Source organism: Sceloporus occidentalis, unplaced genomic scaffold (assembly GCF_023333645.1).
Source record: "Sceloporus occidentalis isolate IW3139 unplaced genomic scaffold, rSceOcc1.0.p SCAF_5, whole genome shotgun sequence".
Lineage (NCBI taxonomy): Eukaryota > Metazoa > Chordata > Lepidosauria > Squamata > Phrynosomatidae > Sceloporus > Sceloporus occidentalis.
The window spans coordinates 126,641,377-126,667,550 of record NW_028316985.1 but is presented as its reverse complement, the minus strand read 5'-3'; the positions used below and the strand labels follow the sequence as shown (position 1 = coordinate 126,667,550).

General features: G+C 38.4%; 1 protein-coding gene and 1 long non-coding RNA gene across 6 annotated transcripts in view; one reads left to right on the top strand and one right to left on the bottom strand.

Annotated features, from left to right (window-relative positions):
• DCTD (dCMP deaminase) overlaps positions 1-3,391 on the bottom strand; it is a 63,664-nt gene extending 60,273 nt beyond the window's left edge. For 2 of the 5 annotated variants that reach the window (XR_016281432.1, XM_089526995.1), the window contains exon 1: positions 3,235-3,391. Coding sequence is in view for 3 of the 5 variants with exons in the window: in XM_089526995.1 (XP_089383121.1) it covers positions 3,235-3,371 (137 nt within the window). In the remaining 2 variants the exon portion in view is untranslated. Of the gene's footprint in view, positions 1-2,262; positions 2,402-3,234 lie in introns of those variants that run through there. The other 3 variants (XR_016281433.1, XM_089526997.1, XM_089526996.1) reach the window with 2 other exon arrangements.
• A 4,269-nt stretch (positions 3,392-7,660) lies between these two features.
• LOC149312811 (uncharacterized) lies at positions 7,661-18,073 on the top strand. The gene is made up of 3 exons (XR_016281437.1): positions 7,661-7,732; positions 13,290-13,308; positions 17,745-18,073. It is a non-coding gene; the product is annotated as an uncharacterized LOC149312811 (long non-coding RNA).
• Positions 18,074-26,174: the final 8,101 nt, after the last annotated feature.

Below are 26,174 nucleotides of genomic sequence, written 5' to 3'. Positions count from 1 at the left end.
AGGGCATCAACTGCTTCCTTTTCTTTAGATTTGTCTCCTTTTTCACTTCCCAATCAAGATGAAATGCCTCCATAGAAAAGGCTTTTTTATCTAAATAGTTGTGAGGTTGGTTTTCCCCCCTTTAAATTGAATACTACCCCCTGCTTCGAATATTGACTGTAATCAAAATCTTTATAGGACATAATATTGTTTAGTTTTATAGATTTCTAGATTTTTGCCTATAATCAGTCCCTCTTGAATACCACCAGCATGGAGTCCCCCCCACCTCCCAATATACAAAGAGGTCTGCATTCACAACACTGCTGTGCATTTAATTATTTTTGTGTGCTTTATTATGCCTGTGTCTCTGTTTGGAAAAACACCATAGGAAAGCTAGCTTTTAAAAAGCTATTTGGGGGAATATCTAAATGATGTATTTTTGAAATGAGTGCTGGTATTAGCAGCCCATGAAACTTGCAGCTTTCATGTAAAGTAAAAGTAATGTGAAGCATACAGTCTTGTAAAGCAGAAATAACGAAAGTGTGGTATTCTTGATTACAACTCCTATCATTCCTCACTACTGGATATGCTGGCTAGGACCGATGGTAGCTGCAACCCAACATCATCTGATGGGCAAGACATTTGCAAACCTTGATATACCTTATATACTCGACTATAAGTCGATCTCATGTATAAGTCGAGGGCAAATTTTGAGGCCAAAATTATGGATTTTAATATGAACTGTAGATAAGTCGAGAGTAAAACCTAGGAGAATGTAACAAAAGATGGAGCAAAGGAAAACAATGCCAAAGAACTTACAGATTTCCAGCAGACCTAAGGTCTTTGTGCCTACTCTTAAGGCTGGATGGATGAGAGAGTAGAGGGAGATCAGTGTTTCCAGAACAGATAACACTCTTGCCTTTCACCAGGAGATATGTAGTTCTTGTTTTTTAATAAGAGTTAAAGTACAATACTTACATTGACCTGTGGATAAGTCAATTCCCACTTCGGCCATGGAAAAGCAACTGGGTGACCTTGGGCAAGTCACACTCTCTCAGCCTCAGTGGAAGGCAATGGCAAACCTCCTCTGAACAAACTTTGCCAAGAAAACCCCACGATAAATTCAGTTTAGGGTTGCTATAAGTCGGGAATGTCTTGAAGGCACACAACAACAACAAAATCAGTGTGTTCACTCACCATTCAACAATTCACTGAATGGGTCTACTCTAGTTAGAGAATAATCAGTAGTATAACTTATTATCTGTACTGACTAAATTTTATTCTGCATTTTGTGTCTCTGTATGCATGGCTGCTTTTTTTCTATTTTAGTATTTATTTATTTACTTAGCATTTAGACATTCTATTTTAGCCTTTATTTATTCTATTTTAATGTACTATTTTTGTATGTGTTTAATTGTACTGTTTTTTAATGTCATGAACAGCCCTGAGTCCCAGTTTGGCAAAAGGGCAGGATATTCTATTTTAGCCTTTATTTATTTATTTATTTATTTATTTATTTGCTTAGCATGTAGGTACTCTGTTTTAGCATTTATTTATTTACTTAGCATGCAGGTACTCTATTTTAGCCTTTATGTATTTATTTAATTAGCATTTAGGTATTGTTATTTAAGCCTTTATTTATTTATTTGCTTAGCATGTAGGTACTCTATTTTAGCATTCATGTATTTACTTAGTATGTAGGTATTCTACATGGCTTCGACTTAATATTTCAGCACTTATTTATTTAGCATTTAGGTATTCTGTTTTAGCATTTATGTATTTACTTACCATGTAGGTAGTCCACATGCCTTTGACTTAATATTTCAGCACTTATTTATTTTTTTAGCATTTAGGTATTATATTTTAACATGTAATTATTTACTTAGCATTTCTTTATATACTCAGCATTTAGGTATTCTGTTTTAGCATTTATTTATTTACTTAGCATTTATTTATTTATTGCATTTTTGCATCCACAGGGTCAACCACCACCACACATTTTCAGCACTGCATTTTCCTAATGCATTTTATAGCACTGAAAGAGTCACAAATGTTTGGTTCTGCTTGCAAAGCACCAGCCGTGTGCAGAGGTTTCTGAGCCTTGGAAGATGGCTCTGGGTTCAAATGCATAGGAAGCCCACACACTGGGTGATCTTATAAAAGAAGTCACACTCTCTCAGCCTCAGCGGAAGGCAATGGCAAAAAAACCCTCTGAAGAAATGTTGCCAAGCAGGCAACGACTTGAAGGCACACAGCAAACACAACAGCAACAAATGCACCTACCCATTGGGGCTGCTGGTCTGTGGTCCCTGGCCAGCACTCATTTCCTTGCAGCCTTAAGACTGGAAAAGAGCCCTTTCTTTGTGCAATTTGCAATTTGGCGCCAAACCCCCTGGAATTGCAAGAGGAGGAAATGGAGGAGTTTGGCTGTTTTGAACTACATCCCCCATGATGCATTGCTCTAAGGAAGGCTGGGCCAAAGAGGAGGGTTGGTAACAAGGCATGCTGGGGGATGTAGTCCAAAAGCAGCAGAGGCTGGTTTGATTGGATGAACCTGGTTCCAGTATTACTCCTCCTGGGAACTGCCTCCCTTGAACTTCTGCTGACTCTCTCTTCTCTTGCTAGTATTAAACCCTGATTTAAAGACTTTCTTGTCCTCTCTGAAGCATTTGGAACTGCATTTTAATTATTGTTTTAGTAATTTTATATTTGATTATATGTATTACTTGGGGTTTTTTTGCAGATTTATTTTTTGCAGATTTTTGCAGATTTATTATATTTTAGCCACATAAAAGTTGCTTGTTGTTATTATCATTAACGTTTGTTTCTATAGAGCTGTAAATCTGCACAGCGCTGTACATAATGAACATCCGAGCACAAATAAAAACAAATAAGAACCTGTAATTATTATTATTATTAAAGTTTATTTCTGTAAATTTGCACAGTGCGCTACAGAATGAATATTCAAGTACAAATGAAAACAAATGAAAACCTCTTATTATTATTAATAAAGTTTATAGGACTGTAAATTTGCATAGCACTGTACATAATGAATATCCAAGAACAAATAAAAACAAATAAGAACCTGCTGGCAGTGTACAATCTAAAATCATTGGCAGGTTATATGCTGTTTTGATTATGCCTGCAAGGTGCCATGCCAATATATGCGCTATATAAATAAACATAATAAATCTCAATAATAATAATAATAATATAAAATTATAGTTTATATTTAATAATAATAATAATACCCACTGAGTAAATTTAGGCAAGTCACACTCTCTTGGCTTCTTTCTCCTTTCTTGCCAGACACAAGTTTTTTGGACTCTCCTATCTTCTTCCCTTTGCATCCACATTCTCCTTCCTTTCTTTCGCCTCTTCTTTCCATACATCTTTTGGCTTTCAAAACAAAGGAAACCTTCTTTTTCTCCTTCACATTACTTTCCTGGGAATGGAGACAGAATATCCCTTAATCTCTCCAGGGGCCTGTCATTATTCTCATTCTAATCACACTGTCTACATTGCAGAATTAATCCAGTTTAACACCCCTTTAACTGCCATGGCTCCATGTTATGGAATCCCAGGATTTGTAGTTGTGTGAGATATTCTGCCTTCTCTGCCAGAGAGCTTTGGTGCAACAACAAACTACAGATCCCATAGCATGGGATTCCATAGCATGGAGCCATGGCAGTTATAGCAATGTCGAACTGCATTAATTCTGCAATGTGGCATCAGCCTTGGGCAAGATGTTTACTTTTGGATGCTATAGCTCCATCCTCTGGAATCCTGGGATTTCTAGTTTTACAAAGTCTTTCAGCTTCTCTGCTTGTGCCTCACAAAATTACAAATGCCAGGATTCTGTAAGATGGAGCCATGGCAGTTAAAGTGGTGTCAAACTGCATTATTTCTACAGTGTACATGCACTCTCAGTCAATATTTTTATAGCTGGGATTAGCAACTACACCTCACTTTTATCTTCTTCTTTTTTAAATATTGCATACTCTCTAACTTTCTCAATTTGTAAGAGACCTGTCTCTTTACAAAAGAAATCCAGACATTCATGTCCTTCTCAAAAGTACTAGGAGCACACTTGAAAACATGATTTTTATAACAGTAATATTTCAGATAGCATATGTCACTAAGCACAAAATGTTAATAAAACCTCCAGAATAAAATAATAGAATAGACTAATAATATAAATGCCCCTGTAATGACAACAGAATAATAGAACAGAATAAAATAATAAAATATGCCCAAAGCAGGTTAAACATTCACCAGTCACACATAAAGAGAGGTGAGTGATGCAAAGTTGGTTGAAACAATGAGGATTATAACCTTTTCGAATTGCTGGACTGGATGATTGCAAAGATAATTAAAGACACAAAGTCATACTCTGGTACCTATTAAAGGCAAAACATTGGTATTTCATAGTGAGAGTCACATCCACCACATTCACTACAAGCACAATACATGGCATTCACAATATATACCATATAACATCTGAATTAAGAAAAAAAAACAGCAAAATGCAGACCTATGACATCTTCCATTTTTCTCCTCCAGTGGAGGTTTGAAAGCTTGCATCATGTATATTGTGCATTGTGATTGGTCCAATAAAGGTATCACTGTTTGGTGGGTTTTTTATGTTAACAGATTTGCTATATGGCTAACATGGCTACCCCTGAATGTTTTCTGGATTACCCAAACATGTAATGGAATGTGGTTTCTGGCATCACTCTTATCCAGTCACTTTGAATTTGGTAGGTGCAGCTGCTATTGACATATTTTCTGAAATATGTATGACTGATGAATTTTGTAAGTGTGGCTATTTCAAATGCTGGATTTCTGGAAATTTGGTGTTACTTCCAGATTCATGATGGGCCTTCATATATCTGAGTTTTTATTTAACGTAACCATCAAATTTTCGACACTGATATGAGAATCAATCTATCCCTCGGTGCCACACATTTTCTAGACATCTGCATTACTCTTTTGTCTTCCTTCTAATAGTCTGATATTATTTTATTTGAAAATGACTGCTTGAAAGTTATGCAGAGAGGGAGATGTCATTTTGATTTTTTTCCTATCAGGTGCCAAGATATTTATGAAATGTCTAAGACCTATAAAAATACATTTAGAATCTTTCAGGAACTTGAACAACATTTAATTATTTTGACTGCAGTTTTAAAACGACTTAGTCTTCTCCCATCTCCCTGCCTCTAAGCTCATAAATTGGTTTACGATGGCATGAAATTAATTCATTGATACTAAGTTTTGCGTTTTTCTCTGAGAGCCAAATACAATCTAATTTAACAGTATTGTCTGTGTCTAAGTGCCCTTTTTGATATGCATTTCTGGATTTTGGTTTATGATTATGACACAGTTGGAAGCTGAATTATGTTTGGGTGAACATCTATCTATCAGTCTATCTCTTGTTGAGCAGCAGGCACTTAGAACTAGATGGAATCTTTACATTAAAAGTGCCTTTGCACTCTTTCCCCTTTATTGATAAGCTTTACCCCTTGCCTGCATGAGGTTCCAGATTTTAACTTTTACACCAGTGCTTCTCAAGGTATCTGATGTGTGGAACTGGTTTTTCCCTCCCTAACGTGTCAGGGACTGGTGACCATTGGCCACACCTAAGTCTTTCTTTTTTTGGAAACTCTCCACAGTCGATGGCTCACAAACTGGCATCAGTCCAGGGACCACAATTTTGAGCAGGACTATTTTACAGAAGTTGGGGCTCTTAGAGAGAGAGGTGACTTAGCTAACTTGTACTGACTTCTAACAACATGTTGCAGTAATATTTTTTCTTTCTGCATCGTACTTTGCCGTCAAGTTGTTTCCAACTTATGGCAACCCTATTGCAGGGCTTTCTTGGCAGGTTTCCTCAAAGGGGGGGGGTTACCATTGAGGCTGAGAAAGTGTGACTTGCCCAAGGTCACCCAGTGGGTTTTCATGGCCATGTGGGGATTTGAACACTGCTCTCCAGAGTCATAGTCCAACACTAAAACCACTATATCACAATGAAAAATAGCAACAAACAAAATATGACACCCATGTCTCTGAAACAATAGAAAATGCAAGACGGAGGTGTGGATGGAGGGTGTAAAGCGCCTTTACTGTCATACATGTAATAAACAGAATGAAACAATAGACTACCTATTACAGCAGAACAGCAAGTCCCACTGTAATGCTGACATTATCTCACCACTTTTTATGGTATTTCTACCATTTAAAAGGGCAGATAATCTCTAGGTACCATTAACTGCACTTGCTCTCTTCCATTAAGTAAAGTTCACCCTCTGCAGAAGCAGGATTTTGCCCTTAGTCTTCACGACATGGGTGTGCAAGAGAGAAATTGAGGATGTTCATTTCTTACCAGGAATGTGACAATTTTCACTAGAACTTGTCTCTTTAAAGTCACCTTTAAAGTAGGTAACTCACAAATAAATGCTTTGACCTTTTCTTTCCTTTAAAAATGTGTTACAGTTTAGTTTATAAAACAATTAATGAAATAAAAAGTAAAACAATTGACAGAACAATGAAAAATAGCAACAAACAAAATATGACAGTTTGGAAATGAATTCATCACCCTAGGAATAACTGAAAGTGATCATCCAAGGGCATCCTACCACAATTTCACATGCATAGCTGGTGGGTTTTACTCTCTTCTTTGCTTTTCTCTTTGTAGCTCTTTTATCATTTGATTTCTCTGTTGTTAAGAAAAATAAAAGGTAACTGAAAAAGAACTGGATATTTCAGGAAAAACATTTTACATAAAGTGAGAAGTCTGACAGTCTGCTGAAAGTTTTTTCCCCCTTTTCTTTCTAAAGTGGTCATTTTATTCATGGTGCTATTTACTGCTAGCATAGTAGCTACTACTGTTTCACACTTGTTTTTTTCTGAGTGTGAAGGGAACATCTTGAGATGGAGGGTTTAAGCAGTTTTGTTATGAGAATGGGATACCACGGGGATGTTTTTTCTCAATTTGCAATATTTATTTTAAAATGTACAAGATGAGGAGGTGGTATATTGGCATGTTTATACAAAAGCAATAATGTGGCTAGATCTAATAGTACTCCCCCCCCCTTGTTAATGATTTCTGAAAATAACAAACATTCAGATTTCTTTCTCTTTCACAAGCCAAAGTCAAATTATTTCCAATCAGACCACTGTTTTTTTGTTACAAGGCAAGGCAGAATTATTTGGCTGCAATCCTATTCATAGCTCCCTGGGAGTACATTTCGTTGAACTGAATAGAAATTACTTCTGAATAGACATGTCATTGAAGGACTGAAAGAACACTGGATGATCTAGCTGGATCATTAGATGGGTTTTGGGACAGTCACTGACAGTAGCTCTCCAGTGATTCAGGGAGGATATTTTTCTACTCCACCTAGAATTGCTGAGGAGTGACCCTCAGACCTTCTGCACGCAAAGCATGGGCTTTACTATGGGCTATAGTCCCTCCCAAAGTGGAAAGCTGTGTGGCTGTGGCTGGGTTTGTGAACGCTCAAAACAAATATTTTTGTACGTAAATAATAGGTGCAATTTCACTTGGGCTGCCCAAGAATATTTATCACCCAGCCAGTTTTGTTTCCATCATATCCGAACAACATTAGTAAACCTGAATTTAGTAAATCTAATTTGATGCACAGATCTATCTTTCAGTTGCCTTCTTGACATGATCAAGGTACAGGACTCATTGTGTGAAACATTAAAGAGAAGTGTTACAGAGAATGTCATACAGGTAAGTAATATTAATGCAATTACAAAAACAATTTCAAACTCACAACATGTTGCAGTAATATGTTTCTTACATTGCACAGATGGCTAGGGGATGTACATAAAAGAAACAAAACTATAAACAGTAAATGACAATAATCTGGGGACACTGTTTTCTATGATACAGGTGACAGTGCTCAAGTCTAGAATCTTACAGTACTGTATACCTCCAATAAGAATTTAGCAAATAATTGCCGATGTAAGTATTTGGAGGAATGCATCTAAGAGGTGAACCACAAGATCCTCCAAAGGTTGCTGGACTGCAGTTCCCAGTATTCCTCATTAACTACAGTGGCAATACACCAGAAGAATATTGTACAGGGAGGATTAGGATGGTGTCTGCACAAAGGAAAAGTTCCACTGTGCCACCATGGCACCATTCCTTTTGCAGACATGCAAACTGATTGCACAAGCACACATTAGTACAACCGTTCCTTTTAAAGATGTGCAAGTTGATCATACAAGTGCACATTAGACCAAGAATACCATCCATACAGTGCACTTCTGCTCAGTAGGAAGGTGTTCACACAAGCCATGATAAAAGAGGGAGAGGGGACTCCTGGTGAGTGTGTGGACAGTGCTGCTGTTGTTGGTCCATGGTGGGTGCCGGGTGCATGTAGAGCGCGTCCTCCCCATGGGTCTGGAAGCCTCATTGGCAAGTTGGGTTTTCCCATTAGTGCAGACATAGCCAGATGGCATGTGTCCATTGTTCCATCATGCTGACCACTTTGGCTATTTTCTCTCAGAAGCCTATGCAGCATTGGCTTTAGCCAATAGTTTCTGGTGTAATTGGCTTTTACTTATGTTCATCTTTAGTGTAAGTGATACATAACCTTGAAGGAAAGGGAGGTATCAGTACCAGTTATTTGCTGTGATTCATCCTGATCTAGTTAACTGTAAACATAGAATGTTACTACGGTAATTAGAATAGCTACTGTTAATTATCTTGTCCCAATTTATCAAATAAGTGCAGATGTGGGTAATTGGAGGCATGCATCCAAGTAAGTGCAGGTGTTATGGATCAAAGTGGGGTTTAGCCTATATAAAGTCCTGTAGACTTCTGCTGGGGAGCTCAGTGTAGGTCAGATGGATGGTAATGTGCGGCACTCTTTTCTAAGAGTTTTGGAACTGCTTTTCTAACATCTAAAACTCTTGCCTGCTATGTTAATAAAGCTGTTGAACCTTCCATCATTGTCTTCATTATCTCCATATCCGAAAGAGGTATTTACTCCTGGCAAAACTTTGAATTATGTGGGCTATAGCTGCTGGGAATTGCACTCAATGTCTGGAGGGTGACACGATTCATACCTCTAAATCTCCCAGTTTGGCAGGGACAGTACCACTTAATGCTCTGCTGTCCCACTTTTTCTGCTGCTTTTAAAATGTTCCAGTTTCTCTCTCCTTTTCTCCCAGTTTGTCTTTAGCTTTCTTAAGTTGCTGCAGGCTGAGTTCAAAGTAAAAAAGTTGTTTACACTCACTGAACTCAGCAGGGAGGAGAGGAGAGGCAAAATCTTGTCCTTCCCAGTAGACCCAAGCAAAAGCAAAGTACTGTAGCTGTTCCAGCTGGTCTGTCCTTCCTCATTAATAATTTATGCCATCTTGACCACACACTGATGGCCATGTGTCTCCCAGTTTCCAATGGTGAAATGTTGGCAGGGATACACATGAGTCCTGCTTCTAGGGAATCCTACTGAGCACATGAGAATTATTGTATTTGCATTAACTATTGTTTTATTTCTAAGTTTAATTCAAGGTATTAAACCTTGCCTCAGAAACCCTAAGTAGCTTTGGACCTGGGTACTCAAAGGTCCATCTGTCCTTATGTTTTCTTCCATGCTCCCCATCAACATTAGCAATCCTGTTACACAAGCCTATGGGTGACAAAAGAATAAAAGCCATGGATGTACATACAGTATACATTTTGCCCACCCTCCTTTTATAGGATATAATGTTTAAAGAACCAGAGACTGGATTCCATGTTAACTAATACTCCGTATTATAGACAATGGAGTAAGCCCACTGCCAGATGGTGTGAAGGTCAAACTGATGAAGGCACATAAACATTACAAAAAAATAAACCAGGGTGGGAAAACTCCCCATACTGACAAGAAGGCGGCAGGGGAGTCTGCGTGTCAGAATGACAGATGGCTGACATGAATCAGTGAAGAAGAAAGCATACTGAACTAACTTAGCTTCCTTTGATAAAGTAACTGGCTTGGTAGAAAAGGGAAATACAATAGAATGTGATAGTTTTACTTTTGATCTAGTTTCACATGTGATCTTTCAAAGAAAGATTGATACACGTCAACTAGAAAGAACTATCGTAAGACAGACACACAATTGGATGAAAACCCAATTAATGTTAAAAGGTAGCAACTGAGAATTTGCAGGGCTCATACTCTGTGTATGGCTCAGTTCAATACTGCCTAGTTTCAGGCCCTGAGGATCCTAGGCTGAATCCATTATTCCCTTTTCGTATAAGATTTACTTGTATTCACCAGTATTTCATAACAGAACATAGAAAGGAAAGCAAATCACTCATGAAAACACATTAAGAATTTAACCCAGTGTACACATTTCTGGCTGCATTTTTGCTTTTTGCTGAAGAATTCAGGGAGATAATGAGGTCTAGTCACCTGATGGTTCACAGTTTTTATTTATTTGTCAAATGTCCCACTCCTGTTCTGCAGAGCTTAGAGTTGGGTATGCCTATTTTTATCCTCATACCGGCCCTTCAAGGTAGTTTGAGATGACATATGTAGTTAGCCCAGGATTATGGCTGAGTGGGCATTTTATCTGAAATCTCCCCAGTTTAAAACCAATTTTCTACCTCACCAATCTGGTTTTAAAAATTATCATTGTGGGTTTTTCGGGCTATGTGGCCATGTTCTAGAAGATTTTCTTCCTGATGTTTCACCAGCATCTGTGGCTGGCATCTTCAGAGAATGCTTGCCTGGAAAAAATGAGTCTATATATATTGTGTGAGCCTGGGAATGCAGGAGTGATTTGTATGTGTATTGTTCTGTGCTGATGGCACAGATTCACAAATGAAATGAAAAGTATTCAATATTAAAATATGCAGTGTCCTCCTACCTCCAGATTCCTGGATGAAACTATTTATCTTGATCAATTTCAGTTGGGGCCCATACACACTGTAAGTTATATGGCTATGATTCCACTTTAATGCCATGGTTCCATCCCAGGTTTTCCTGTTTTAGGGAAGAGTATTTAGTGTGGCGTAGTGGTTTGACTGGTGTCACAGGTTGGTGTAACCTCCTCCATTGACCTTCTCCCATATTACACCATACAGAATTCTTAGTAATGTTTTTTGTACTAATGTTACTCATAAATTGTAATTTCTGTATATCACTGGATGTCATGGTTACAACTGTGACCTAAATAACTAGCAATACCTTTAAATTAGAATATCATACACACAGCCAAAATGTATTTACATATAAATATTTATATTACATATTAAAAAGATTGTATGTACAGCGCTGTGTAAATTTACAGCGCTTTATAAATAAAGGTTAATAATAATAATATAAATAGTTCCATGTGGTTAAGTTGGTAAATGTGTTGGTTTTAGAGAAAATTTTAGAAGAATAAAAAATATTTTAAAATTAAAAAAAAAAAAAACAACCCTTGGGCATTTCCTTTCCCCTTGCACTGAGCCCTCTCACACTAGCCTTTCAGCATTTTAGAGGGGCATAGGCCACAGCCAATTTCTGTCAAAAAGCAGATGTTTGAGAAACAGTGGTGTCACCCCTCTTTAGGCTGTTAGCTGGGGCAGTCCGCACCCCTTGCACCTCTCACACCCCTCTAGTAATGCCACTCCCTATTCCTTCCTAGAGGGGCAAGTCGAAAAATAATGCTGGAGGATTCCTGTTCAACCTCTGTGTCCCTGAATTTGGAGTCCCTCATGACTCTGTTCTGTCCCCAATGCTATTTAGATAGGGATTAATCCTGTGTCAAATGGGGTTAAACTGCCCCTGAAAAAGCAAGCTAACTGTTTGGGTATACTCCTGGACTCAGCCATGAATCTGGAAGCTTGGGTTTCTGTGCTGTGGTGGCCAAGACTGCTTTTTCACATGTTCACACATAAAGCTAGTGTGCCAATTGCAGTCATTTTTGCAGATGCCTGATGTGGCTACAATGACATATGCCCTAGTTAAATCCTCTTTACAGTACAATAACATGGTAACATGAGACTGCCTTTGAAGAGTGCTCAGAAACTTCCAGAAACTTCAGCTGGTACAAAGAGCTGAAGCCAAAGTGTTAACTGGTTGACGGGACCATACAAATCCCTTGTTTCAAAAGTTTCATTGAATGCTGGTCTGTCTCCAGTCAAACCTCCACTGGCTGGTGGTCTGTTCCCAGGCACAAAGTGTTATTTATAATCTAAAATGCCATATATAGCTTAGGTTCAAGCTATCTGACACATGTGAGATTGCCTGTGTCCTCAGTAAAATCCTCAACTGAGGTTCTTCTCTTAGGACTATCACACCAGCCTGCTGTCCCAGCACAATCACACTAGTTTAAAATTGAAAGCATACCAGTTTGGCATCATTAATTATCATACTTTCTCCCACAATAATGGATTGATTATCTATAGCCATATGATCTGTTTTAAACACTGCCTTCAGTGCAGGACAGGAGATCATGGCTGATAACTGTCTCCCAAAACTGGCTGCTGTGTGAATGTGCACACAATAGCCAGCATTGGGAGGGTGAGCTGTGACACTGCAAGCGAAAGGGAAGAGATGATGAGAGGAGGAGAATCATGCTACTCCCATCACATATCTGCATAGAAAAGGAACTGCAGTGGAAGGGGCCTATAATATGAAGAGGCAGTAATGGAATAGCAGTGAAACTGAGAGTATATTGATGGGTTTTGCCCATCAATGAAAAAGTGCACTAGAATAAAAAATGGCATACAAGGCAGCAGCAAGATGAATACAATGTTGTGTGATAAGTACCAGCCAAAGACATTTTTATCCTGTTAAAATTCCACTTCATAGCTTGGTGTGATAAAGTCCTTAGTCTTACCGCCTTCACAGGCAAAACTGGGAGGACATTGCATGGGACCTTCCCAGTGGCTGCCGTAAGTGCTAGATTTCCCTTTCCATGCAAAGGGATTTTGTAGCACACCTTTTAGAGTCGACTGAGGGAAAGAAGTTGGTAGCATCAGTTTTCAAAGATTTAAGTTTACTTTGTTAGATCTCTGGACTTTATGAAATCTTATGCTATCAACCTCTTCCTCGGATAGTGTCAAAGGTGTTACAAGATCTCTTTGCATACTGATCCAGACTAAGACAGCTATGTATTTGAATTTCCTTCCTAGAATTACCTTTCTTATAGCCCTTCCCACAGTAAGCAAATATTTTTAAATTATTATTCCAACAGGATTTTTAAGAACTGAAGGCTGAAAAATAAAGGGTTTTTAAGAGAACGCTGGACTGTTTTGCTACTTTAAATACTGTATGCTGTTTTAAACTGTTTTTTTTTTTATTTTACAGTTTTTAATTGTACATTTAGGTAAGTCTATTTAGAAATCTTACTACTGTATGTTTTAACTATTTTAAATATGGTACGTTATTTAATTCCCTTCTGATGTTAATGTTTTGTATGTTTTAACTATTTTGTATTTTGATTTGTACATTGGCTTGAATCCTAGTTTGGGGAAAAGCAGGGTATAAATTTAATATTAATATTAATTGTGATGGCGATATGATTATCAAGCAGGAGAGTTAGAAAAGTACTTAAAGGAGACACCCTCTTGTGAAAAATAACTCAGTGGTAGGTTTATCATGCCACTACTTTAAACTATTCATTTGAGCCCATGAAGCAAGTAGATTAGTCTATACTGCTGCAGAGAAAAATGTGGAGGCCATGGTTTTTATCTTTCAGAATAATATATATAAGGTGAAGCAGTAGTCTGTAGAATTTCTGGATATCACTAGATATTATCCTCATTTCTGTGGACAGTTTGAACCAGATGAAGAAACAAAGGAATCAAAGCAGCAGTATAAAATGTTAACTTAAAAGAAAGATTTTGGGAGAGAGAGAACGAGAGAGAGAAGGAACGTAGATACTCTGAAATGATACATTATTTATTTACTGAAAGTCTAACTGGGATGTTCCCTACTGCAACAGTAAAAACTGTGTTGTCCACTTGAGGAAACTTGAATGCATCTTCCTCTGATAGAACTTATTTTGTACATGCACTGTTGAAAAAATAAGCCAGAATGCATCAAAGCTTTAAAGTCTTTTTCTCCTTGAGCTAGAATTGTTTATTTCTTTAGTATCTTTTTATAGTTGAGAGTAATAATGCAGATGTTACATCATTGCAAAACAATAGAAATAACAGAACTCATTTATTATTATACGTAATAGAAACTAGTGCTTGAAACACTACTTTAAAAAAAATTGACTATAGATGTCAACTATCGGAATTTGAAGAGATGTTTTTTGGAAAAGCTTTGGACTCTGATAACAATTTCACTGTTTATGTACATTCTGATTGTAAGATATGTGCCTTGCAGTAGTAGTTGTTGTTATGTTAAATTTGTCTTTTTCATGTATTAAATAAAAGCTTTTTAAAAAGCTATAGATGCCAGAATATCTCAGCTGCAGTCTCTGGGAGTTGTAGCCCCCAAAAGGAACTTTTCAAGCTCTGATGAGAACTTGGAAGATGCAAAAGGACACTGTCAATTTACTGTGCTTTCCAAATACAAAGAAAGATTTGTTTCTGATTTGCTAATACATAGGTTAATGAAAATGTATTTTAAAGAAGAACTGCAAATATTCTTTCATTACATCTAATCTCTACTTTACACTATTTGAGACACTAGAAATCGTTCGGAACTTACAAAAAAATCAAGTACCAGTTATGTTGTTGTGTACCTTCAAGTTATTTCAATTTATGGCAACTCTAAGGCAAAAAAACAAACCAAAGTCCCTGTAACCAAAAAAAACCCCCCAAAGATATAACTAAACACAACCACCAAAGGGTTCTGGTAAAAACTAAAAAAGAATAACAACAACCAAAAGGCCAGACGCGTTTCGCCCTACGTCTTCCTCAGTGCAGCTTTTGACTTCAGCAAAGTCACATTGGTTGCTAAGGTGCTATTATACTTTTTATATTTTTACAGGCCACTGATGAAGACGCAAGTTGAAATGTGTCTGGCCTTTTGTTTTATAAATAATTTTGCATATAATTGCCAAGTATTTTGGATATTTTATTCACCCTTAGCATTTTAAATCTTCCAGTGGGGTAATTTTACCCTTTTAGACATTACATTGTTTTTCTGCTCCAGGGTGTTGTTATTCTTTTTTAGTTTTTACCAGAACCCTTTGGTGGTTGTGTTTAACTCTAAGGCAAACCTATCATGGGGTTTTCATAGCCAGATTTGTTTGGCAAGTTCAGGGGTTTGCCTTTGTCTTCCTCTAAGAAGCATGACTTGCCCAGTGTTATTCACTGGGTTTCCATGGCTGAGTGGGAATTGAAACCCTAATCCAGGGGTAGGCAACCTTTTTGAGCTGGGAGCCGGGTTGCTGTCCCTCAGACAACTGGGGGGCCAAAGCCAAAAAATAAATAATTAAATATTTTTTAAATAAATAAATAAACCGGGCCAAATGTAGGACAAAATTTTCAAATGGAGGACACTTTCCCCAAAAAATGGAGGACATGCAAAAAAAATTGCTGATTTTTTAAAAAATGTTAATATAAATGCATGTTTCGGAGGCTTCTATAGACAATTGCCCCCCTTGCCCGCCGCTTGCCCCCCCTTGCCCACCTCCTCCTGATAGGCCAAAGGCCCCACACCCTCACGCGAGAGGCCAAAGGCTCCGGCGGCAATCAGCGGCAGGACCGGGCTGGGGCCGGTCCCAAGGCCTTGCCGGGCCGCATCCAGCCCGCAGGCCGCAGGTTGCCTACCCCTGCCCTAATCCATCCTAGTCCAATGCTCGAACTACTGTAGCAGCTATATATTATTATAAAATATGGTGTTGTTGTGTCCTTTCAAGTCATTTCCAATTTATGGTGACCCTAAAGTGAACCTATCACAGGATTTTCTGGGGCTGAGAGTGTGTGACTTGCTCAAGATCACCAAGTGGAAACCCAGTGGGTTTCCATGGCCAAGCAAAAAATCAAATCCTGATCTCCAGAGTCCTAGTCTTATGCTTCACCACACCATACCTGTTACAATTTATTGCACTCCCAACAGTCAGCTTTGATCTTTGCTGTAGGATATATTGTCTTAAAATGGAGGAAGAATATTATAAAGCTTATATCAGTGATGTGTTTTTCCATTAAAAATACAGCACTGCTTTCCATAACAGTGTCCAAGTAAGGTGTTGAAAATGTAGTGGAATAGCTGGTATTGCTTCCTGAAACTTGGCATAATTGTGATAAGTATAGGGTGATCTTGGGTAGGAAGATTTAATTGGATTTTAAGAATCTTTTACATGGATTTTAATTTCCCTACTTCTACATCTACAACATGGCACCTTTAGAAGTCATCTTCAGAAACCTAAATGCTGTTAAACCTGAACAACAGTGTGAGAACCTGAAATTATCTAGTGCACTAGAATCAATATCAGGCAATATTTCTCTTTGAAAGAAATTTAGTCTGACAGAAAGGAGTAAGAGCAATGTAAGGGAACTGAGATCCTAGCTAAAGACCAGGATATAGAAATTCCCTGTAAAGCAGTACAAATTAGTTGATGTCACTAGAGCAAGAAAACCATAGTGACAGAATAAAATGTTATCTAGGTTCCAGAATACTTTATTATCATCACCGTAGGTCACTAAGCTTCACATGCTATATCCATCAACTTTGATAGCAATTTATAAGCTAACAAAGGGAGCTGGAGGCTCAGGTACTTTAATGTACTAGCCATTTTCTGAGACACCTGGGTTCAAGCATGGTTTAGAACATAAATGAAACACAATTGTTGATCTCAGCCTGCTCTCTAGTGGACAGTGATACATAAAACTGGCACCGAAATAGGAACATACAGCCAGATGAATCTCAACATTTAAAGGCAAGACTAATTTTGGAGGAAAAGCCCCAGTGCTTCCAGAATAATTCCTAAGAATTTTATTTCATGTTTTGTTCCATGTCAGGATACTTGATGAGTAATCCATGTGGAATTTAATTTTAATTGGTAATGATAATTTTGAATGATTATTCAAAAAGAGACTCTACTCTGATGCAGACATCACTGATAAAAGATGCTAGACTAAACCGAATGCTTCCCTTCCTGTTTTATTTTTAAAAAGTAGTAACTAAAATTAGAGAATGACAAATCTTTAAGCCTAAAACAGGGTATGCAGCAAGGTGCATTCTGGTCACAGAAAAAGAAACTGAAACCATAGTCTATTGCAGTCAATTTGCTCTTCCAGATGTTTTGGATTTCAACTCCCTGAAGTCAACTTGGCTAATCATAAAAGAATCTGGGAAGTGAGGTCCAAAATCTTTGACAAATCAAAAGTTGAGAAGCATTGGTCTAAAATAAGGGAAAAATCTAACAAATGCACCCATGTTAGAGGGAGACAAGAGGTCCGGGGATGATGAACAAAGTTGTGATGCCTTAAAAGAAAGTAGTTGTCCCAAGGTGGGATCTCATGGAGCTAGTTAACAAACTTAAGTCCACTTTTTGTTATTATTTGCTGTCAAATCATCTTTGACGCATGGCAACCCTATGAATGTCAGCCTTTCAAGACCTCCAGTCATCAATGTCTATTCTGGTCTTGCAAACATAGGGTTGTGACTTTCTTTATTGAATCAATCCATCTATGATGTGGTCTTCCTCTTTTCCTACTGCTGTCCATTTTCCCCAGCATTATCGTATATCCCAATGAGTCGTGTCATCTCACAATATGTCCATACAAGTAAATGCTTGCTTCCCTGATCTGTATTGGGAACTGAAAGTTCAACGCACCCTCTCCATGCCACTTATTTTCACAGGTTTACTCCTACCCCAAGAGAGAGCAGAGAGAGAGAAACGAACTGAATGACCAACCAACTGACCAACCTCTATTGGTACAATTTCTTTATTTCTTTTACTTTATTTTAGTCACCATGGCCACTGGGATGGACAAGATACAAAGACAAGCAGCTGGAGTAGATATTTACATTTTCTCTACCCACACATGATTGTACCTTTTCTCTACCCATGCATGGCTGTTGGGACTAGTTCAGGAGGTTGTTTGGACCAGGAAAACAAAGCAGAAGCTGTTTCTCCAGAAAAAAAACTGTGTCTCTTGTGCTTCCCCAGGATTTCTTTCGTCACTTGCATCACACAAAAAGAATTAAGGGATCCAACTATTGGACCCCTGCAACATTACCAAGTGTACATCAAATGTCATTATTTTTACTGTATTATTCTTTTTTTAACTGTTCACTGTTTTCTTTTAAACACTATTGTATGCTTATCCATTATGCTCAAATTAAAACAAAGTGGCTGTGACACCAGGGTGGAGACGGGGAGGGAAAACTATCATTTGCCTGTTATGTATAACTCAGTGAGCTGGTGATTAAAGACATAGCAATGGGTAACTACTAGACTGATGCTTTTATATTGTCTGTCTTACACTGTTTGATTATGGTTTGTTTTATCCTTAAACAAATTAGATGTCAGGGAAGAGTTTATGTTATATATCTTCTTAGACAGGCTCTGGGGATTTCAGCTCGATGTCTTTCTAGTCTACACCATGTATATGAGCAGCTGGACAAGTGAAATGTATATTCAGTGTAAGAAGACTAGGCAGTCCTATGAAGCAAAAGTGGGTGCGGAACAGCATTAAAGGAAAGTAGTCTGGCATAACTCCTCAGCTACCACTACTCTCAGTCTTTGTCAGCATTAATAGAAATATAAGAATATGCCTTATACTGGAAGATGCCTTATACATAACCACTATGGTAAAAACCAGCTACAGTATGTAGGCCTTCATCCACACTGTAGAATAATCCTGTTTGACACCACTTTAACTGCTGTAGCTCCATGCTATGGAATTATGGAAACTGGAGTTTTGTGAGACATTTAGCCTTCTCTGACAAAGAGTTCTTATGCCACAGCAAACTGCCATTCCCAGAATTCATTAGCACTGAGCCATGGCAGTTAAAGTGCTGTTAAACTGGATTATTTCTGCAGTGCAGATGCAACCAAGGTTTTGGTAGTTTTTTTCCCTACCAGGAGATTCCTTATACTCCCTGATGTTCTTCCATCCAAAAACTAACTAGGATGACCTGTTTAGCTTTCAAAATCAAATGAGATCAGTTATGAACAAGGGTGTATTTTGACTATAATAGTTTATAATAAACGGTTTACTTCATAAAGAATCAATACATTTATCATTTTTGCTGCCAGACCAGAGCTGGCTAGACACTGGAAAGCCACTTAATTTGGATGTCCAGCAACTCTGGAACATTGTACGTTCAGCAAAGCTGACATAGAGAACCAAATGATCTTCAAGAAAAACAGACAGGCAATGTTTTAACTCATTAGTTAACAAAAGATGAAAGTTGTCTGAGTCTGAGAACCTCGTGGACTGCTGCAGAAGGTTAATAAGGCGCATTACACACCACCATTTACTACGCGCTCCGTGCGTCCTAGGATTAGGAAGGGGCATGCTAGGGTTAGGAAGGGTCTCACCTTCCTAACCGGATCTGTTCCTAGGACGCGCGGAGCGCGTAGTAAATGGCGGCCCCTGTCCACACAGGGGGCGCCATTTTGACGTCTCGGATGCACAGCGTCCAGATGTGGCGCGGTGGAAGTGACGCCGTGAGTGCACGACTCGCGCCTTGTGGCACCACTTCTGGGGGCCAAAAAGGAGTGCCATTTCGGCGCTCCTTTTTAGCTGCACCGGGAAGCCTCGCGGTCTGGCCGCTGGGGCTTCGCGGTGCAGCTAATGACGGTGGAGGCAGACCGCCCGCTTTAGGGCGGTCTGTAACACGCCTAAGTCCTTTTTTTAGTATTAAAAGAACTAGAATCCCTCTGGGGAAGTTCTTTTAAAGCTTGGATTGTCTAATATTACATTGATGTATTGTGTCCTCTTGTAATGAATGTTGTATTTTGTGTTATTAATAAAATGTAGTGTTTTTCTTTTTAAGAGAAGTTCAAATGAAAGACAGAAGTGACAAATGAAATGCTGGGAATATGGCAGGTTTGGGGAGGATGTGACATAATTCAATCTGTGAAGTATATTATTCCAAAATTGCAATTCGTTCTTTGTCAATGGGAGCAGGAGCGCAGCTAGAATCTGTACAAACCTCCAAAGACTATAACCAGATGTATATGTTATATTATCTGGAAGGATGATATAAAGAAAGAGGAAAGAGCCACTGACATGATCAAACTGCTACATGCTTCTAATTCTGGTAAAATGACACAGTACTCTGGATGAGTTTGATGCACTGGTGTAATGGCACCGATTGTGATATTCCCTAGTTTGGCAAACTTGCCCTTCCCCCACCCCAAATGCATCTTCAAAAGAATGTGAAACATGCATTTTAAGTTTCAACCTGTGATATTGGCTGAGGCAATTTACTAAGAAAGTATCAGCTTTTGCAGCTTGTCAGTTTCTGACCTGACGATGAAAGATTATATATCTGGAAACGAGACACAGATTATATGAGAACAACTATGGCTCATGTGAGCTCATGCTTTTAGCCTTGAAGCCTGAAGCTGAAAAGAATATTAATAAAGCCATATGTCTTTTTGTTAATTGTCCAATAAAAAAAGATCTGCTAATGTAAGATGATTTTTGATGGATGTCATGTTCTATTGCCAGCTGGCACCAACCGTAATCCTTTAAAAATATTTTCTTCCTCCTTTCTTTTGAAAATTCCCTAGCAATAATGATCTTCAACAAAAAAAAAAGAAAGAAAGAAGATAGATGTGCAGCTACAAGCTGAAATGAATGGGCAAAGAGAAAAGTATTTGATGAGAGCCTTGCATTTTTTTCTAAAATGAGTTTTTCTCGTCAGAATTTTTAAAAAGCCATACAAACTAAAAGAAAACTTGTAGCGCAACTTGAGAAATAAAATACAACTTAATATTAAATATGTAAATAGAAAATGCATGACTTTGGAGACACTGACAGCAATTTTAAGAGCTCAAATCTGGCTAATGACAATGTGGAATAGCAAGTGCTTTAAACGTTCTCTATATATTTGCATTGTTGGGAATTTTTCATTTCCCAGTAGAGGCATGAAGTAGCAGCTCTTGTTGCTACGCTCAGGATTAGCTTCTTAGTGAAGATATAAGCACTAAAAACTGTGTCTATTCTTTTTTGACAAAAAATACCTTAATCATTAATGCCAGAGAGGAATGGAGCTCAACAAATGCAGTACTGCCAAGAGATGCTATTATCTTGTGTGACCAGTGGAGAACATGGATAAGAATGAACAGATACAGAGTTCCAGTAAAGTATCATGGCATTCTGACATGCATTCAAGTCATCTACATTAATCACTGAGATTAGAGCTGAAGAGTACTATTGTGGGAGTTCTGTAAAACCATGTAATCCATTTTCATCACCATAGCTAATAGCCAAGCTATACACCAAGGTGAACAGGTTGATGAGTATTATAAAGCTAAAACATCTGGTCTCTGTGAAGAAAGATTAAGAACACTGAAGACCTGGAACCTAGAATAGAAACAGGATGTTGGGAGAATGCATGCATTAAAAATCTATTTATACAATTTCCCATAGTAGTGTAACACAGATTCTGAATCTGCCATTTGGTTCTTCCATGTAGAAGAGCCTTTCCATTTCAAACTGCTGGTGGGAAATTATATACTTTAATTTTTCTCCAAATTAAACTGCCTAGATAGAAAGCCAGCATACTCAGGGTCTAGCAAAGTAGAATGATCATTTCAAAAGGAGGGCCATACAAACTTCCACAGGGGACTAAGCTGGCCCCCTCACTGTTGGCCTTTCACAGGCAGGCAAAGACATTTTTGTTTGAACAGGCCTTTTGAGATCTGGCAAGCTTGGTTTTATTGGGAGATGCAAGGGTTGGTCTTGGATTGTTAATTTTAACTTTGTATGTTTAAAATTTTATATTTTAATTGTTGTGTTTCATGTATGTTAGCTGTCTTGGGTCCTGCTTTGGGAGAAAGGCGGGAGATATATATATATATATATATATATATATATATATATATATATATATATGCATGCAAGCTAAGGGAAGACTGAAAGGCTGGAAAGCTTTGTCATGTGGTACAAGCAGGGTACTTCTGAAAAGACAAATAGATCTGTATAAGCCTGGAAACGTGGCTTAACATACAAACATGTCTGAGCATGGGGTATATCCCCCCCCCTTCTCAGTATGGATTGACTGCAGTCCCCATTGCCAGCACAGCCAACAGTGAGGAATGATAAGAACCGCAGTCCAGCAACATCTTGGGGTGACATATTCCACATTCCTAATCTACAGGATAATGTTGAATATGTTATCTAATCATGTTCTTGGTTAAAAATCATCAGAACATTATTTTATCCATCAGGCATTTATAATTATTATGGAATTCAGTCTGTAACGACAACAAAACTTGATTGAGTATTGATCCAAGGCCACCATGTGAGTGAAAGCTAATGCTTTGTGCCATGTCTAAACTGCAAATTGGATTGCTAATAGTCTGTCGTGCAAAATCTTAGAAACAAAGAGTTCCAAAAGATAATGACGATCATCTGAGTCAAACCCAGTCTAGGTTTCTTGAAAGCAGGATGGAGGAAGCTATGGGATCCCCAACAGTTTGTTGTCCAGATTCTATTTAAATACCTCCACCACTACTCCAGGTAGCCCACTTGTCTGTACTCTAACATCGTAGACTATGTACCATATGCATATACTACCATATATTCCAACAATGATTCATTGGAAGTCAGCATCATGGGCTTTTTCATGAATGGTATTAAAGCAAAATGACATTTTCTCACCTTATCTCTATCACTGAATAAGGATAAGGCCCAGTGTGAGAAATGGCCAGTTAGAATATCAGATTGTATACATCTATTGGTCTGTCTTTCAGAGAAGTTGCCATTTGTTAAGTTTTGAGAGTATTTTTGTATGTTTGCTAATTCTACAATTAGTCTGCTTCATGCCCTAAAACCATATTTTTTTACAAGTTTCAGCTGTGATGTCTTATCATAAAAATGAATACAATTTAAAACAACATCTGATGATATTTTTGTTTTTCTGAATGGGGCAAATCAATAATCTTGAAAAGCAATCAACCATTAACAAACAAATTGCATATAAAAATACATGCTGTTTCAGTTGGCTATAATGATATATTGTAATAAGAAAGATCAGGATTTGGTGTAGCTGCCTTAGGCATCTGTTGTAGAGACCTAGGGCAAAATTGCGAATCAAATCATCCCATTGTGTTGCCAGGGTGAAAATGTTTAACATGCCTCATCTTCCTGCTGTTTCTGTTACATCAAACTTTGAAACAATGGCTGCTTGTTCAAACACTCAAGTATTAAAGTGATGTAAATCCTTAACTAGCACTTTTCAAATTTTCCCTGCACTGATATATACCAAAGACTGCTTCCTTTGGATCCCTTCTGCCAAAAGGAAAGTTCTCTTCTCTCCCATTTGTAACAGTCATCAGTTGCATCTGAGGAAGCAGACTCAAGTCTATGAAAGCTCATGCTTCCAGTTTCCTTCTTTCAGTTAGTCTCAAAGGTGCTACACAATCCTTTTGCATACTGATTTTCCAGACAAACGCAGCTATGCCTTTAAAGTCAATAGTATGGTTACTGTGGGATGGGAAGAACCCATCTGGCAAACAAAATTTGGTTTTTGAAATACTGTTCAGTTAATCATCACACAAATCATGATCCATTTGGCTCATTAGGTTATTATATACATCAAGAAAACAGAGCCAGTACTCCATATCCACTACTGTAGGCAGAAGATACATAATGGGGATTATCACATGGGGTTTATCCCAACCTTATCCCATTCCTATTCCATCCTTGCACGATGATGTTGCACAGATCCCATCATTAACCCATTTGAAAAGTCTGATTGATTACGACCACACAAAAGACTTTCAGCAGACGTCATGCCAATCCTGTCATTAACCCATCATTAACCTGCAATTGTGATATTTTAAACCGTTTTTATTCGATGTTTTATGGAAATATATTTGTGATAGTAACTGTATTGTAATATGATGTGATGTATACTTTTTTCCTCGAATTTGTGAACCGCTTTGATCTCATTGGAAAAGTGGTATAGAAATAAAGATTTTATTATTTATTATATTTTATTATTAATTCGTCATTAAAGCAACATTTAATTTTGCATTAACGGAAGTCTGTATTATTGCAATGCCACTTTAATGATGGGTTAATAGTGGGCTTGGAGCTACAATTTGAAAGCCTTTCGCACTATTGCAGTCATGGACGGGTTAATGACAGGATAAGGATGTGGGAGCAATCCTGTTCCTATCCCGTCTGTGTGATAATTTCCATTATTAAGGACTACACTTAACATGATATCAGTTGGTGAATGGTAATTAATATGCATGGGTTTTTATTGTGTAAACAGAAGCTGCACAAAAGTCTGAGCAGCATCAGGACCATGGCTGGTGGAGGTGGAAAGAGGTATGTGGTTCTTTCTCTCCCAGCAAAGGTTGTCTTGGTCGATGATCTCCGTCTATGCATTGACAGGGGAAGCGTGGTCTTGTTGGTGCTCTTGGACATCTTAGCGGCTTTCGATACCATAGACCATGGTATCTTTGGAACACCTGAGAGAGTTGGGAATCGTTGGCTCTGCTTTGCAGTGGCTATGTTCCTACCTCTCAGGCAGATTCCAGATGGTGATGCTGGGGGACAGCTGCTCCTCTATGAGAGAGCTGACATCTGGCATCCCTCAGGGCGCCATTCTGTGTCCCATGCTGTTTAACATTTTCATGAAGCCGCTGGGTGAGATCATCCGGAGATATGGGGTGGGGTGTTATCAGTACACCGATGACACCCAAATTTATTTCTCTATGTCTCGGACTGTTTCAGTGACCAAGGAGGGCATCTCCCCCCTGAATGACTGCCTGAAGTCAGTAATGGATCGGATCAGGGAAAATAGACAAGCTGAATCCAAATAAAACAGAGGTACTCATGATAGGTAACCCCAATCCGGGTATGGAGATAAGTTCGCCAGTTCTAGATGGGGTCACACTTCCCCTGAAAGACTGCGCCCGCAGCTTCGGGGTGCTCTTAGATTCGTCACTTCAACTGTCTTCTCAGATTGATGCGACAGCCAGGAGTGCCTGTTATCAGCTTCGGCTGATATGCCAGTTGCGCCCCTACCTGGAGCAGCGGGACCTAGAAACGGTTGTACATGCTCTAGTAACCTCTCGTCTTGATTTCTGCAATGCGCTCTACATGAGGCAACCTTTGTGCCACGTCCGGAAGCTCCAATTGATACAAAACATGGCAGCCAGACTGGTCGCCGGAAAATCCAAGTTCGACCATATTACACCTATTTTAAAATCACTACATTGTCTGCCTATTAGCTTCCGGGCACAGTACAAGGTGTTGGTTATCACCTATAAAGCCCTACATGGCCTGGGCCCAGTCTACTTGAAGGAACACCTCCTCTCATATAATTCTGCCCGCACACTCCGATCCTCCGGGAAAAACCTCTTACAATCTAGAAAGACCAGACTGGCAATGACCTCCTGGAGGTCCTTCTCTGTCACCGCTCCAAAAACTTGGAATCACCTGCCGGAAGAGATTCGCCAATCACCCTCACTCAAGGCTTTTAAAAAGGCGACAAAAACCTTTCTCTTCCGGCAGGCCTTCCCCGATTGATAATGTCCAGAACCAATTGAATCCCCCTCCTTTTATAATTTTTCTTATTTGTGGATTGTTTTTTAATTTTGATGTATTGTTATGTACTTTTTATACATGTTTTACTGTTTAATTTTATAGTTGGGAGGGAGGGTTGGGCCGGGGTCTTGTGGGGCTTGTTGTTTTTATTGTTGTATATTGTATTAACTTTGCTGTTAACCGCCTCGATCCTCAAAGCGGAAGAGGCAGGATATAAATAAATATTTATTAATATCATTTATTTTTTAAAAATGAAATTTTTCCTTTACTCCATCTTAATCTTTAGGATTCTGTTCTATTTTATGGCATTATTTCCCTACTTGTTAGCCTCCATCTCTTTTAACTTTTTTTCTCTTTGAGTATGCGTGTATTTCAGAACATTTTTGTTTGTTTTATTTTTTAACCAATTATCAATGGAAGCCCAGTTGGTAAGTGCAATCTCTTCCTGGTGCTCTCATCAAGCATATAAGTCAATTTATCCAGTTCCACAGTATCTCCTGTCCTCCCCATCCATTCCTCTTCTGTTAGGCTATTACAGTGGGCCCTT